General features: G+C 36.6%; 1 protein-coding gene across 1 annotated transcript in view; it reads left to right on the plus strand.

The window, feature by feature from the left end:
* Nucleotides 1–16,544, plus strand: part of LOC121369814 (deleted in malignant brain tumors 1 protein-like) — a 69,896-nt gene that overhangs the window by 49,286 nt on the left and 4,066 nt on the right. The window contains exons 2-5 of the mRNA XM_041494888.1: nucleotides 8,122–8,163; nucleotides 12,749–12,936; nucleotides 13,493–13,670; nucleotides 15,918–15,953. Of these exons, the coding sequence (XP_041350822.1) occupies nucleotides 8,122–8,163; nucleotides 12,749–12,936; nucleotides 13,493–13,670; nucleotides 15,918–15,953 (444 nt within the window). The remainder of the gene's footprint in view (nucleotides 1–8,121; nucleotides 8,164–12,748; nucleotides 12,937–13,492; nucleotides 13,671–15,917; nucleotides 15,954–16,544) is intronic.

Consider the following 16,544-nt stretch of genomic DNA (forward strand, 5'->3'; position numbering starts at 1 on the left):
AAGGCAACATCAAGGGTCTAGTTTGCTGGACGGGAAATTCGAAAATAATTACGGATTAATCTGAACGACAAAATGCAGAGTACATTGGGTATTTGACAAAATAGTAGCTGATCCTCGAAACATTCCAAGACGACAGCGTTATAGGCTGGTCCGTGCCTTAGAAAAACTCTTCTGAGTTTTCTGCAATTGTAAAATATTTCTTCTAACAGAGCCCTTTTAAAGTAGCAGACCCTAGTTTTTAGACATTACGGCGAATTGTTTTGATAATTGAAATCAGATATTACTTACATTCTTCACGGTTTGAAACTAGGGTCTGTGATTTTAACAACTAAAATAACACGTTAAATGCATGTTCTTGTTTAGAATATATCAATGTCTGGTTCCTTCCTGCCACGGAACCGCCCACTGGCGAGGTCAGAGGCTGGATCCGTGGCAGGCGTGCCTGAACCTTTATTGGATATGGGCACGTAAATAGAGTTCCTTCCTTCCTTCCAATGTCTGGTTTTGTTTTTGTCCTTCTAATATTTGTAGTAGGTGAAACTTAATTTTACTCCTTAAGATATGCTGAGCTTTTTTTTTAATGTTGAGATTTTTTTTTTTTTAATATTGAGATGATTTTTTAAAAATCATTACTGTTGAGATGATGGGGTTTTTTTAAGGTTGAGATGATTTTTTTTAATCTTGAGATGATTTTTAAAATAATATTTAATGTTGAGATGATTTTGTTTTAATGTTGAGATGATTTTTGTTTTTTTAATTTTTAATGATTGAGATCATTTTTTTTAAATGTTGAGATCATTTTTATTTAATTTTTGATGTTGAGGTGATTTTTTTTTTAATTTTTAATGTTGAGATCATATTAAACAAACATTCCTTTCAGTTAGACGGCGGGATCTAGCTCAGTCGGTAAAACGCTCGCCTGGGGTGGTTGCGACGTAGGATCGAACCATCTTAGTGGACCCATTCTCTGATTGGATTTTTCCCCGTCCTTAACATTGTCCCACAACTGGTATACCAAAGGCTGTGGTATGTGCTGTCCTATGTGAAATACGCATATAATAAAAGATCCCTTGCTGTTAATGGGAAAATATAACGTGTTGCCAATGAAGGGTGTATACCACCAAATCAAATCCCATAGACGACAATAGTAGCAGCGTGTCAATCGACATCTACACCACGGATAAAAATACTACCACACCCTTACCATTACAAACTGGGGGTCAAGCTGCTCATTTCAGATAACGCGTAGCGTCTATGACTAACCTAGTTCCACACAAAAGTTTACTACTTTTTTATTACAGGTACCCCATGTTTGATGCACACACTTGACACAGTGGTACTAGATGAAATAAAATTGCATATATATTTTGTCGAGATGAACCTCTTTTTTTTACAAACAACACACTCACATTTATCACCAATCACAAGACTTGTGATATTAACCGCTCTATCAAAAGTTGGGTGCACCTCGAACTTTGACCCAGTCGGAAGTTATTTGGTTTAGTACTACAGTAGCTAATGATTAATAAATAAATGTGCTCCAGTGGTGTCGTTAAACAAAACAAACTAACTTTTCCTTTTCTCTTTTTGGACTGAAGCCAAAATTGTACTGGGGTGTGAAACCACGACTGGTACATCAAATGTGGTGGTATGTGCAAGACTGTCTGTGGGATGGTGCATATAAAAGATTCCTTGCTGCTAATCGAAAAGAGTAGCCCATGAAGTGGCGACAGCGGGTTTCCTCCCTCAATATCTGTGTGTTCTTTAACCATATGTCCGACGCCATGTAACCGTAAATAAAATGTGTTGAGTGCATCGTTAAATAAAACATTACCTTCCTTCTTTTGGACTGAAATTCAGTGTCTACGTATCAACAAAGGTTGACAACCTTAAAGCTGCTATCGAATACGGTATCATACAGATCTGGAATCCGATGACGTTTACTAACGAAAGTCTTACCGTAATACGATTAATCGTATTAAGATGCAAGTCAAACCCAGGACGCTTTGTTGTTTCCATTCATATTACACTTAACACTACGTATGAGATTATGTAACCACACGCAACTAATAACCTTCATTGCACAGAGCGTCCGTGTATTCTGAGACACTATTGTAGAATAAATCGTAACAAGTGCACGTAAAGAATATTATGAGCCAGTCCATTGCTTCTTTTATCGATTGCTATTAACGTTTGAACTCGACATAAATCCAAAGGAAATTACGGAGAAGTAAAGGTGACACGGTGAAAAAAGATTGTTTCATCCATACGCAATAATATTTCTTCGTAATCACGCAATGCATCATTCGTTCAAAGTCAATTAGTATGCCGTGTCCGCGCATAAGGGATTTGGTTTGTTTTTTACGTTTACCCGCAATAAAAAAAACGTACTGTGCGTTATGTATTAACAATCGGCAACATCCGACATACGTTGCACATCGGTTTAAATGTGTCGCATTCGCTGCTCTCTGGTGATGATCTAGACTTCTAAACCAAATCATCCATTGAAATTAACACTACGGAACCCGAGCTCTACCTATAAAACATACGTTAACTGGGCAAATGCGAGCGACGTAAATACGTTTTAGTTGGATTTCATTTTTCATCAACTTATTTTCGTGCTTATATCCAATTAAGGTTCTAGCACGCTGTCCTGGGCACACACCTCAGCTATCTGGGCTGTCTGTCTAGGACAGTGGGTTAGTAGTTAATTGTTAGTTGTTAGTGAGAGAGAAGAGGATGTAGTGCTCGCTTGAGGTGCTTGCGTCGCAGGATCGAACCATCTTGATGGATTCATTCAACTGATTGATTTTTGTTTAGTTCCAACAAGTTCACCACAACTGGTCAAATATCGTGGTATGTGATTTCCTGTCTGTGGGAAAGTGCATATAAAAGATCCCTTGCTGCATTAGGAAAAATGTAGCGGATTTCCTCTGATGACTACGTGTCAGAATTGCCAAATGTCTGACAACCAATAGCCAATGATTAATTAATCAATGTGCCCTAGTGGTGTCGTTAAACAAAACAACCTTTTTCTTTCTTTCTCATTAAAAAACAAATCCGTGGAACCTTGTTGACAGGTATATGATTTTTAACATTGAAGTTGGTTTACCTCCCCTTTTCGCCACTCTCCTTTTAATTTGATAAAGAACAATATAATTAACCTACAGCTGAGGCGTTCCGCTCTAGTGCTTTTGGTCTGATGTCATTTGCATCAAAGAATAAAATTAGCTTGGTCGATGAACTGGTGCTCCAGCCATTTTAACCAGCATGGAATCAATTTAATTTATCTAAAATGTTCAGCAGATTAACAGTTTACTCAAATATGGTCCATTTGGGACATCTAATTATCCTTGATAGCGATTATGTTACATAGCGTGCAATAAAGCATAAGAATTCGGATATAAAAAAGAATGTAGTTTGTGGGAATTTGGTGGCGAACAAATGTAAAACAATAGCCTCGTGGTTGTTGTGAGACATCTTCGATCGTTATGGGGGTTTTTTTTGTAGGTTTTTGTTTTTAATACCACAGTGCCAGTATGCTGATTACCATATTATTCAATAGTCCCTAAGGGACGAGATATATCTCATTGATAGATAGATCCACTTTTGTTAAGTATCGTACTACCAACCACAAGCTACCAATCGAAGTTGGAAGGTGCGAGAATATTGTTAGGAATATTCCAAGAAATGGAACGTGGTGATGAATATAACTATTTGTTTCCATGCATGTTTTGTTTTTCAATAAAGCAAGATGCATGTATACAAAAGTATTTCTTTATTAGACCAAACATTGTTAAATACCGTGATTTGTTTTGTAGTACGAATGTTAAGTTATAAATAATATTCTGTAAATTTCTTAATTGTGTTTTTAAAACATTTAAATCCCCATGCTAATCAATTTATCTATCTATCTATCTGTCTATTTATTACGTAAGGCTTTATAATATTATATGTATTGTACCTGCAGTTGTAGTTATATGCTCATGTCTCATTTTATGTGATCTAATTTTAAATAAAGGGTTTTTTCTGTTCTGGTAGAGCGGTCGTATATGACATCACACAGAGGCCCATTTGAGGTTTTCTCGTTTGGGGGTTTCTCGTACTGACTGAAATACTGGCATTAAAGGGACATTCCTGAGTTTGCTGCACGTTTTAAGATGTTATCGACTAACAGAGACCTTTTTAACGATTGCAATTACAGATCAAATATATTTTTCTGAATAAAATATTAGTGGCTGTATATTAAACGTGTTTCGGATCGTTCTAATATTTGTACTAGGTTAAATTTCATTTTATTTCCTAAAAATAAAAATAATAAATAAGTTTGGGCTTCTTGCTAATATTAAGACGACCAGAAACACATTGAATATACAGACACTGATATTCTAAACCAGAAAATATATTTAATATGTAAGTTTAATCGTAGAAATATTGTATTAGTCGGAAACATCTTACAATGCAGCAAACTCAGGAATGTCCCTTTAACTAGTGGCGAGGGGAGGGATAACAAAATTATTAGAGCACATTGATTTATTTATCATCGACTATTGGATACATGTTAAAAAAAATTGTAAGCTTGACATATAGTCTTAGAAAGGAAACCTACTACATTTTTCCATTAATAGCAAGGGATCTTTTATATGCATCATCCCACAGGGGTGTCATTAGACAAATGTACCTTTCTTTTCCTTTATTTCAATAAGTCCAGTGACCTTGTGGTAGCATTTCTTTCCAACGCAATTGTACTAAAACAGTATATCATGATTTTCATTTCCCGAATATCAAATTGTAAAATATTGAAAAAAGCAAGATAAAAATTAGGATAGAATTCCAAAACGGTTAAAGGGACATTCCCGAATTTGCTGCATTGTAAGATGTTTCCTACTAATAAAATAGTTAATTTGCGTATTAAATATATTTTCTTGTTTAGAATATCAGTGTTTGTATATTCAATATGCTTGTGGTCGTCTTCATATTTGTAAGAAGCCCAAACTGGATTTTGTCTTCAAATAATATCGTACGTACGAAAACAAATAATTATTTTAGGAAATAAAAGGAAATTTAACCTAACACTAATATTAGAACGATCAGAAACACGTTTAATATACAGCCACTAATATTTTATGCAGAAAAATATATTTGATATGTAATTACAATCGTTAAAAAGTCTCTGTTGGTCGATAACATCTTAAAAATTGCAGCAAACTCAGGAATGTCCCTTTAAAACATTTTTGACAGATCCTTATTTGCTCTGTTACACACATATAACAATTTCATATCCCAATATCGGCGTTATCGCAGAGTCATTTTCATTTCAACTTACTTTCGTACGTATATCCAATTAAGGTTCAAACATGCAGTCCTGGGCACACATTTCAGCTATCTGGGCTGCCTGTCCAGGACATTGGGTTAGTTGTTAGTTGGTAAGTGGCTAGTGGGAAAGAAGAGGGTGTAGTGGCCTTACACCTACCCATTGAGCCCTTAAGAACCCTGTACCTACCAGTCTGTATTTCGATGGCTTAATCACGACGCCACCGGGGCCGGTATTACAGAGTCGGTGCACCGCTAAGCTCAGTGGGGAGGTAAGCTATCAACTGAGAAGTACTCCACTATATCAAAGGACGTGGTATGTGCTGCCCCGTCTATGGGAAAATGCATATTATATACAGTATATATAATCTGTGTGTGTTTGTGTGTGTGTGGTGATGATGATGATGACTATATGAAACGACGTGGTATGTGCTACCCCGTCTGTGGGAAAATGCATATTATATACAGTATATATAATCTGTGGGCGTGCGTGTGTGTGATGATGATGATGATGATGATATTGTTGTTGATGATGACGATAACGACGACGACCTACGATGATGAAGATGTTTGTTATGATAACTGGTCTATTTTCGGTTAATTGCTCATTGAAACTTGGTATACTTATTCTGACTGCAAATCTCACATTTAGCCGTTCGCTTGTTATCCGACTATTGTGAGTAGCGTAAATCTATATTGCTTTTATTTGCACTTAACTTCAATAAGTGCCATTGGTGAAATACCAAAACACTACGCCTTCCAGTGTGCTTAATCGGTTGAGTGACCGCCCGTGTTTGATAGAGGGCGCCATCAGTCATGTGACGCTCTGAATGATCGCCCCTGCTTGTTAATGTGGGTATCTGACACAGACCATGCATTATTGTCATCACGCATGAATGTATTGAACACAAATAATAACAGACTTACGGATACACAGACCATACATTATTGTCATCACGCATTAACACAAATAATAACAGACTATGTCGTTTACGGATACCATTCACGTGAAATCTCAACATAGCGTGCACCAGCGAGTCAGATTAGGAACACAATGAAGCGATTACAACTAGTTTACTAATTCAGGATTAAACCCAATGTTTTTGAAAAGAGCTTGGCAATGGTTTGACAAAACAAAACAAGTCAATTTATTTATTTATGTTGCTATGTTGCTGTGATATCTGCAACATTAAATTTACGAGCTCGGGTTGCATTGAACATATGTCTTCTTCAAACATTTAATTGCATTAAATGTATTCAATTCAACAACAGAATAAAAGCGATTTATTTTTCTTTTGTTTTGTTTCTTTTTATTATTTATTAATATTTTTGTATTACATTAAAATTAATTAATAGATTGATGGATTGATTGTCCATGAATAAATAGGTGAATATAAATTGTTGTTTAATTCAGAAGCGTACGAGACGGGGGGGGGGGGACAATTGCATGAACAAATCATCAAATTTGTGCAAAAACGAGAGAGATATTCGGGCAAAATTAGCTAGCCTGAAACCTTTTTCGCTATGTATTTCCATCTTTCTACACACAATATTAGTTGTAACCCATGTAAAAATACGTAGTGATTTGTTTTCAACTTTATATAGCTGTTTGGCAGTTATGCTAATAAATGTAGAAATAAATGTAGTTATCCAGACTCGGGCATTTTCAGCCTGCCCTCTCCCCCTCCCTCCCTCCCCCCACCAAAACCAAAAAACAAATAGAAACCAAACGTAATCTGAAGCACATGCTATTATTATTATTATTATTATTATTATTATTATTATTATTATTATGGTTCTTTTTTATGTGTTTACGTTTGTCCCATAAATGTCTGAACGGAATAGAAATACACAATTATCACTTTCTATGTGGTTAGGGCATCCCATTCAACAGAGGACGTTTTCGATCGGTAGCTTACTCGGGGCGTTCTATCCGTGCCACCCTGGTTGCCAGGGGTGATCGCATCATTGCATTATGCCGTTTAATTACATCGATTTACGTTTATCACTTAATATGTTATATTTGCTTGTTTGTACTTATTCTGTACACTGGCTCTGCTTTCTAAACAGAACCTATATGTGGGACATCGATTATCTATACCATTCATTCGTACATCTCCGTCAACAGTCGCTATTAACCTTCATAAATGATGCAAAGCAAATTTCATGGTTTGTCAACAGGCCTGAATTGGTCAAATATACAAAATCTTTAAATTATCGGAAATTTAAAAACAAAAATCAACGTTACTGTCTATTATACATGCGTTCAGCGACAGGGAGCAAACGCTAACGTTCGCAGACAGTTAAATAGTTTTTGGGGTGTTTTCCTTTGTAGAACTATAAAAGTCGACAGTGTGAAAGAGAGAGAGAGAGAGAGAGAGAGAGAGAGAGAGAGAGAGAGAGAGAGAGAGAGAGAGAGAGAGAGAGAGAGAGTAATATATGTTTAACATACAATATATTGTGTTCCTCAAATAAATATCTCATGGATTTAACAGGTTTTGAAAAACACTCTTCAATTTGATTGGTTTCCGTTGTTGTCGTTCAGTTTGATGTGAACGTTACAAAATAAAGTACCTTGCTCTGTCCGGCTGAATTCGGCCGTGTTCTCTTTGGGTTGGTCACTAACACTTGTGCAATCTATGCAATTTTATTTCATCTAGTACCACTGTGTCACGTAGCCTTGTGCTGGAAGCATGTATGTGTACAAAACACTATACTGTTATATGAGAGACATGTTTGTAGTATGTGTGTTCTTATTTGTTTATTTCTGTTATGTTTATTCTCAATTCTCGTCTTCTTTACTTTCAGCTGCCGCGGTTTTGTGCTGCATAACTTGTGCCTTTTGTATTGGTAAGTTAATATGTAAATCATAACAGTTTGTTTTGCCTTCTTTCTCTAATATGGTTTGCGAAAAGGTTTCCTCTTTTATCAGACTCTGTTTGTTATATAGTCACAGTCATAATTACTACACGTCTGCTTTTAGTATAATTTTAGTGTAATAGTCTAATTTTCGCCGTTGAACCGTAGTCGTATAGGGGTTTTTCACTTAAAAATTGGTAAGGCATGGTAGACTGCCCAGTGGTAAAGCGCTCGCTTGATGCGCGGTCGGTGTGGGATCGATCCACGTCGGTGGGCCCATTGGGTTATTTATCGTTCCAGCCAGTGCACCACGACTGCTATATCAAAGGCCGCGGTATGTGCTATCCTGTATGTAGAAAGTGCATATAAAAGATCCCTTACTGCTAATGAAAATATGTAGCGGGTTTCCTCTCTAAGACTGTATGTCAACGTTACCAGATGTTTGACATCTAATAGCTGATGATTAATAAATCAATGTGCTCTAGATGTGTCGTTAAACAAAACAAACTGTAAACTTTGGTAGACTAAAACACTTTTGGGTGATTTTCACCTTTTTCGGGACACGTTTTCTCACTAAAGACAAAACATTAATTGAAATAAAAATAAATGTAATTAATGTGCTTGCTTTAATAAATGAATGGCAAAATATATAACAGGCTATTTAATGAGTTAAGAATACATTTTATGAGGGTTTTTTATAAAGGCAATTTTAGAATTAATTATTGAAAAAGGCTTGTTTAATCTCAGGGCAGCATGGCACTGATTACGGCAAGATGGTGCTAGACTATTGAGGTATGGTGCCGTACTATGCTGAAACAAACTAGTATAGGGAAAACATTATGTAACCAATGGTCGTAATATATTACCTTTTTACATTAAAATAAATAGATGGACATGTTGCAGTATTTTTGTTATTATACAATTATCCCAACTACGTTACTCTCATTCCAGAGCAACGTCTTGTCTAAAATTAATAGAGGTGCAGTTAAAGAAGAAAAAATAATAATAATAATATATATATATATGAATGAATGAATGAATGAATGTTTAACGACATCCCAGCACAAAAATACACATCGGGTTATTGGGTGTTACATATGGTAAGTATATAAAACTATTCCTTCCCAAGCTTTCACCCGGATGTTTTTTATATTTATATTCCAATAGCAGTAAACTGATTGTGTTGTGGATGGAAAAATCCTATCTATTTCCGTACGAGTCGTGTAGTATGTTTATTGACAATCGATAATCGACAACTGAATGCACGATTAATGCTTTCGTGTAGTAGTGATATGATGCTGGTTATTTGGTAGTGTAAGGAGATATACATATACACATTTCGAAATAAAAAGAACTCTTTTTGTTGAATTTTATTATTAATTTATTTTGTTGATCGGAGATAGTTCTCGTATTTGTGATAACAGAGGTCGAGATAACGACGTTGGAATGTATATATCTTTTTAATTTATAAGTTCCATATTTTGTAAGGATGGAATTTCTTTCTGTATGGTTTCATTTTATTTCAAATTATTTCCGTGCTTAATTTCAATTAAGGTTCAAGCACGCTGTCTTGGGCACACACCTCAGCTATCTGGGCTGTCTGTCCAGGACAGTGGGTTAGTTGTTAGTTGGTTAGTGATTAGTGAGAGAGAAGAAGGTGTAGTGGCCTTACACCTACCCATTGAGCCCTTAAGAACTCGCCCTGGGTTGGAGCCGGTACCGGGCTGCGAACCCTGTACCTACCAGCCTGTAGTCCGATGGCTTAACCACTACGCCACCGAGGTCGGTTTCCACACATATATATTCATTTATTTATTTATAAACATTAGATCTGTCAGGTAAATTTATTGTATTATCATCACAATCAGCCAATGATTAATCAATCAATGTGCTCCAGTGGTGTCGTTAAAAAACAAAACAATAAAGAGCGACATAATATAATATACATGTAGGCTATTGTTATTTGAAATACTGTAAATTTGTGTAAAAGTTGCATCCCTTTCTTAAAGGGATATTCCTGAGTTTGCTGCAATTTTTAAGATGTTATCGACTAACAGACTTTTTAACGATTGTAATTACATATCAAATGTATTTTTCTGCATAAAATATTAGTGGCTGTATATTAAACGTGTTTCTGATCGTTCTAATATTAGTATTAGGTTAAATTTCCTTTTATTTCCTAAAATATTTGTTTTCGTACGTACGATATTATTTGAAGACAAAATCCAGTTTGGGCTTCTTACATATATTAAGACGACCAGAAGCACATGGAATATACAGACACTGATATTCTAAACAAGAAAATATATTTAATATGTAAGTTTTAATCGTAGAACTATTTTATTAGTCGGAAACATCTTACAATGCAACAAACTCAGGAATATCCTTTTAAAAAAATTCTGCATCTGCCTTTGAAATCGGGGCGGGACGTAGCCTAGTGTTAAAGTGATCGCTTGATATGCGCTCGGTTTAGGGTCGACCCCTATTTGTGGGCCCATCGGGCTATTTCTCGTTCTTGCCAGTGCACCGCGACTGGTATATCAAAGACCGTGGTATATGCTATCCTGACTGTGGCATGGTGCATACAAAAGACCCCTTGCTACTAATGGGAAAATGTAGCGGGTTTCTTCTCTCAGACTATATATCAAAATTACCCAAATGTTTGACATTCAGTAGCCGATGATTAATAAATTAATGTGCTCAAGTGATGTCGTTAAGTAAAAATATCTTTTAACTTTTTTGGAAAAGAGCGACATTTTATAATATATGCTATCGTTATTTGAAATACTGTAGGTGCGATTTTTAAAAGTTGCATCCCCTTTTTAGACAAATTCTGCATCTATCCTTGAAATCCTACATAGCGTTTTACCTCCCTGTAATGGAAGGAAGGAAGGACATGTTTTATTTAACGACGCACTCAACGCATTTTATTTACTGTTATATGGCGTCGGACATATGGTTCAGCACCACACAGATATTGAAGAAGGAAACCTGCTGTCGCCACTTCATGGGCTACTCTTTTCGATTACCAGCAAGGGATATTTTATATGCACAATCTCACAGACAGGATAGTACATAACACGGCCTTTGATACACCAGTTGTGAAGCACTGGCTGGAACGAGAAATAGCGCAATGGACCCACCGACGGGGATCTATTCCTGTAATGGAAGTGCGTGGTACGTAATACTGACGTACATGTATATACATTATACACAGCCATATAGCGAACAGGTGCTCAATAAAATAAGTCCCGCAGATAAACAAACAGCCATGGCTTTCATTTGACTTGGAAGCGTTCCTTCGTACATGCATGAATTCATTGTGAAACAGCGCCACCCTTTTCACTGCGAGCCGTTTCGAATTGCGTGTATCACACTGGCAGCTTTTGAATTATGTATTTGCGGTGTCCACATTGAACGGTGTAATTGAATGGATTTTCGCCACGGCTTACTATCGACATGGAATACCACGTATAAATTACTTTTATGTCATCTCTCGCGAAGAGTTGATACAACTGGTCTGTCAAGGTCGTCATTAGGCTGAATTATTTATTATTGACTTTCAGTTCAGTGTATTTCCGTATGTTTTACGGCTCATAAGAACAAAACGGCTTAAAACACAAAATGTTAAACACAATAATGAATTATTTGTAAGACACACTATGGAAGCAGTTGGCAATACAACGTAACAGTAAATATTAATTATCGAACAGGTACGTAACTATTAGGTTTCGTGGGCGAAACAGGTAGTTTACGTAATCAGCGACGGTTTACCGTAGCAATAGAGATACATTTACACATGTAAGCGATAAATCTCATACTCGAGGGGGGGGGGGGGGGGGGGGGGGGGGGCTTAATGCGCGGTCGGTTTGGGATCGATCACCGTCGGGGGGCCCATTGGGCTATTTCTCGTGCCAGCCGGTGCATCACGACTGGTATATCAAAAGCCGTGATATGTGCTATCCTGTCTGTGGGATGGTGTATATATTTCCTTCCTTCCTTCATACTCGGGTTACATAACAATTGAATTAGTTTAAAAATCGATGGTTTACAATAGTACGAGACCGTCCTCGGCGGTGTCGAGGTTAAGCCATCGGACATAAGGCTGGTAGGTACAGGGTTCGCAGCCCGGTACCGGCTCCCACCCAGACTCAACGGGTAGGTGTAAGACCACTATACCCTCTTCTCTTTCACTAACCACTAACATCTAACAACTAACCCACTGTCCTGGACAGACAGCCTAAGTAGCTAAGGTGTGTGCCAAGGACAGCGTGCTTAAACTTTAATTGGATATAAGCACGAAAATAAGTTCAAATGTAACAGTACTATTCTTAGTCCCCTACCGGTTCAACCGGAGGGGGGGGGGGGGGGGTGACTATAGGTTTTATCTCCGTCCTTCTGTCTGTCTGTCTGTCTGCCCATCCGTTTGTCCGTCCGTCTGTTTTTCGGGTGGGGTTTTTTTTTCGCATTGTCTCAAAATATATATATTTATTATGTGTTCAAGGGACATTAAGCCTAATGCAAATAAGGTTTATTATATAATAATTTATATAATAATAACACGTTATATATCCAGATTGCGGTGGCTACATCACTATCGACAGCAACAGTCACGGCGTCATCAACAGCCCTAATTACCCCTCGGCCTACCCCAACTACACCCGCTGCATCTGGCTCATCGTTGCCACCGAGAGTCACAAAGTGCAGCTGGACGTAAACTTCCAGGGTCAGGCTGCCGGCTCCGCCTGTGGAGATTATATTCAGGTGAGAAATACATGATTCTTTGAAACCCATTTTAAAAGAAAAGTCTGATATTTATGATATCACTCAGTGATATGGTGAAACGGAGTTGGGTTGTATTGTTGTTTTCACACACAGCCATTATTTTCGATAACGCATGCCAATAACACACATATGTGTGATAACAATTTAAAGACATGCTCCTAGGTGATGACTAGGACAAGTGCTTATAAAACGTTTAGAGTCCAGACTCAATCTCAAGTGACGTCACACGCATGCAATTTGTATGTCGTTGCCATAGCGTTACTGCCTCAGACTCTATTAGAGTCTCGAGTCCAGACTCTAACAGCGTTTTAGGCACCAGGCCAGGTCGCCACTAACTTACCATCCCAAAAAACATAATATCGAAATTGATTGCTTTGTGACATATTTAAGTTAAGGTCGCTAATACTTAGGCGAAGACCACAGTGTAATATTTGAGATCGTCTCTCGTCGACCTATACATCAAAGTCGGACTGCTTCGAGTATTTGATTCAGGTAAGAAAACATTTCTAAACTTTAAACTATTTCTACATTTTAGCTACGTGACGGCAGCGCTGATGCAAACCTCATACTTGACACGTGCTATAACGTCAGTTTGTACAATCTGACGTCATTCATAGTGAACTCTTCTGCCAGATTTATGTGGGTGTTCTTCAACAGTGACGGTAACATCGCTACAACTGGACTGAAAGCCACTTACAAAGCCGTTTTTGCTGGTTAGTCAATCAAATGATTTAAAATTGTATTAATTGATGATCTTGATAATTACAAGTGAACGGTCCTTAGTAAGATTTAAATAACCCAGTGCTTTGACGTTATTTATTATTATTATCCACATGGTTCAACATAACCGAGTTAATAATAATCATATGAGGCACACGTGTAATAACAAGTGTAATGACGTAATTTTGACGTCGCTTCCCTGGTAGTCCAAGCTCCGACTGTTCATGTGAAATATGACGTCATTTCGTCATTTCTTTGTAGTTGTGGTTGAAATATTTTAAGACGGTCCTTGTTATTTATAAAAATAAATAATAATAATAATATGGATAATAATATGGATAATAAAGAAATTATTACAGTCTCGTGTGAGTCGTGCTGGTGCTCTCGCTCTCGCTCGGGCAATACAAAATTCCTGACACTCGTTTCGTAAAATCAGTGCGCCACACAAGTTCGTATAAATAGAGGTTATTTCATGTTTTTGTTTTTCTTATCAAATATGACTCAAGCGCGACTCGTGAGATATGATTGCAAATTTCACGAAATGAGATATAAATCATATTTGACAAAAAAAAACCACATGAAATTTTCATTTATTATATAACTTTTTACAAGTTACCTTTATTTTTAAAATGCCAGCAGCAAAATAGTTCCGGCTTTCTTACAGTGAAAATAACACGTTCTACAGTGACGATAACACATTTTATAGTAAAATAGTGAAATTTTCACTCTAAAATGTGTTATTGTCGCTGAGTGACTAATAACACTTTTATTTCACTGATATTTTAAGATATTTCACTAAATATTATATAATAATAATCTATATGCCCTCTACCAATCCAACCGAAGATGAATAGATGTCGTCTCCGTCCTTCTGTCTGTCTGTCTGTCTGTCTGTATGTCGGTCGATCTCACATATAGTTTTCCGCATTTTATTTTTATAATTTTTTGCAATGCTTCAATATATATATATATATATATATATATATATAGAGAGAGAGAGAGAGAGAGAGAGAGAGAGAGAGAGAGAGAGAGAGAGAGAGAGAGAGAGAGAGAGAGAGAGAGGATATTTCATGTTTTTTTGTCAAATATGATTTATATCTCATCTCGTGAAGTTTGCAATAATACCTTACGAGTCGCACTTGCGCGACAAGTGTGATATGATTGCAAACTTCACGAGATGAGATATAAATCATATTTGACAAAAAAAACCATGACATTTTCTATTTATTATATAACTTTTGACTATTTACATTTATTTTTAAAATGCCAGCAGCAAAATGGGTCCGGCTTTCTTACAGTGAAGATAACACTTTCTACAGTGACGATAACATATTTTACAGTGAAATAGTGAAATTTTCATTCTAAAAATTAATGTTATCGTCACTGAGTGACTGATAACACTTTCATTTCACTCATATTTTAAGATATTTCACCAAATGTTATACATTGTATAATAATGAGTTGATATTTTGTATATAGCTTTATCATGTACAGTTTGACTTTTTTGTGGATTTACTCATTTTTGATAGAATTACCAGATCAAGTTCGATTTTCATGGGCATTTGTCATAGGCCTTAACTCTGTCAAATATGGAATTTATCCATGTTAGACAGAGTTATAGCCCTTGAAAATAGGTGATACCATTTGTGGGGCTCGGTAGAGAACATGTATTGCTTTAACAGCACTCAGAATGTTTGGGGTTGGTTTTGGGGGTGGGGGTGGGGGGGGCGGAGTTTTTTTCTGGGGGGTGTTGTTGTTTTTAGGGGGAGGGGTGTATTAGGTTTTTTTTATTACTAGATGATAACAGTATTGCATGTGGTATGCTGTGAAATACATACCAACAAAATGAGGACGTGGTTAACTGATCATATTATAGTCAACCTTTTTTCACTTTTTTCATGGTGCTTACGAAGCGATTTACGTCTTAAAAATAGCAGTTCATGTTCTTTCTTTCACTGATGTATTACTTGTCATAGACTTTGTTCAGGTATAGCAATTGCAAAATTTAATGGTGGTGTGTAGTCTGTAAGTTTGAAAAGAAAACAAATGTATGACTCTCTCTCTCTCTCTCTCTCTCTCTCTCTCTCTCTCTCTCTCTCTCTCTCTCTCTCTCTCTCTCTCTCTCTCTCTCTCTCTCTCTCACACACACACACACACACACACACACACACACACTCACTCTTCCCTGTTCCTTGTGAAGGAGTGGTCTTTAGTTTATTTATTTTTTTGTTCATTTGCAGGTGATTATGTCAACAACGTCTCATCGCCAGTTGTGGGTTCGTATTTCTTTGCCTGTTCATAGTGGTAATAATTTCACCAAATGTGACGTCGTGTTGCATAATAATTATACATGTGAGGAGTCTTCTTTATCAATACCAGTGAACTATGAAACATTAAAGGGGCATTCCTGAGTTTGCTGCATTGTAAGATGTTAAATATATTTTCTTGTTTAGAATATCAGTATCTGTATATTCAATGTGTTTCTGGTCGTCTTAATATTTGTAAGAAGCCCAAACTGGATTTTGTCTTCAAATAATTTCGTACGTACGAAAAAACCCAAAACATTTTAGGAAATAAAATGAAATTTAACCTAGTACAAATATTAGAACTATCAGAAACATGTAATTACAAAACATTGCAGCAAACTCAGGACTGTCCCTTTAACGTTAAATCCCTCCACGTATTATGCATCCCCAGATATTTGGCCAACAGATATATAATATATATAATGGTATAATTTTGGTATAATTTCAATGTACGTACGGAACCTTGGAGGGTGTATAACTTCAAATGAAATCCAATATACGACCAAAGTAGCGTATGTGACTATATTTTTACATGCAACGTTTCAATCAACATATACACCA

Source organism: Gigantopelta aegis, chromosome 4, assembly GCF_016097555.1.
Source record: "Gigantopelta aegis isolate Gae_Host chromosome 4, Gae_host_genome, whole genome shotgun sequence".
In the NCBI taxonomy this organism is placed as follows: domain Eukaryota; kingdom Metazoa; phylum Mollusca; class Gastropoda; order Neomphalida; family Peltospiridae; genus Gigantopelta; species Gigantopelta aegis.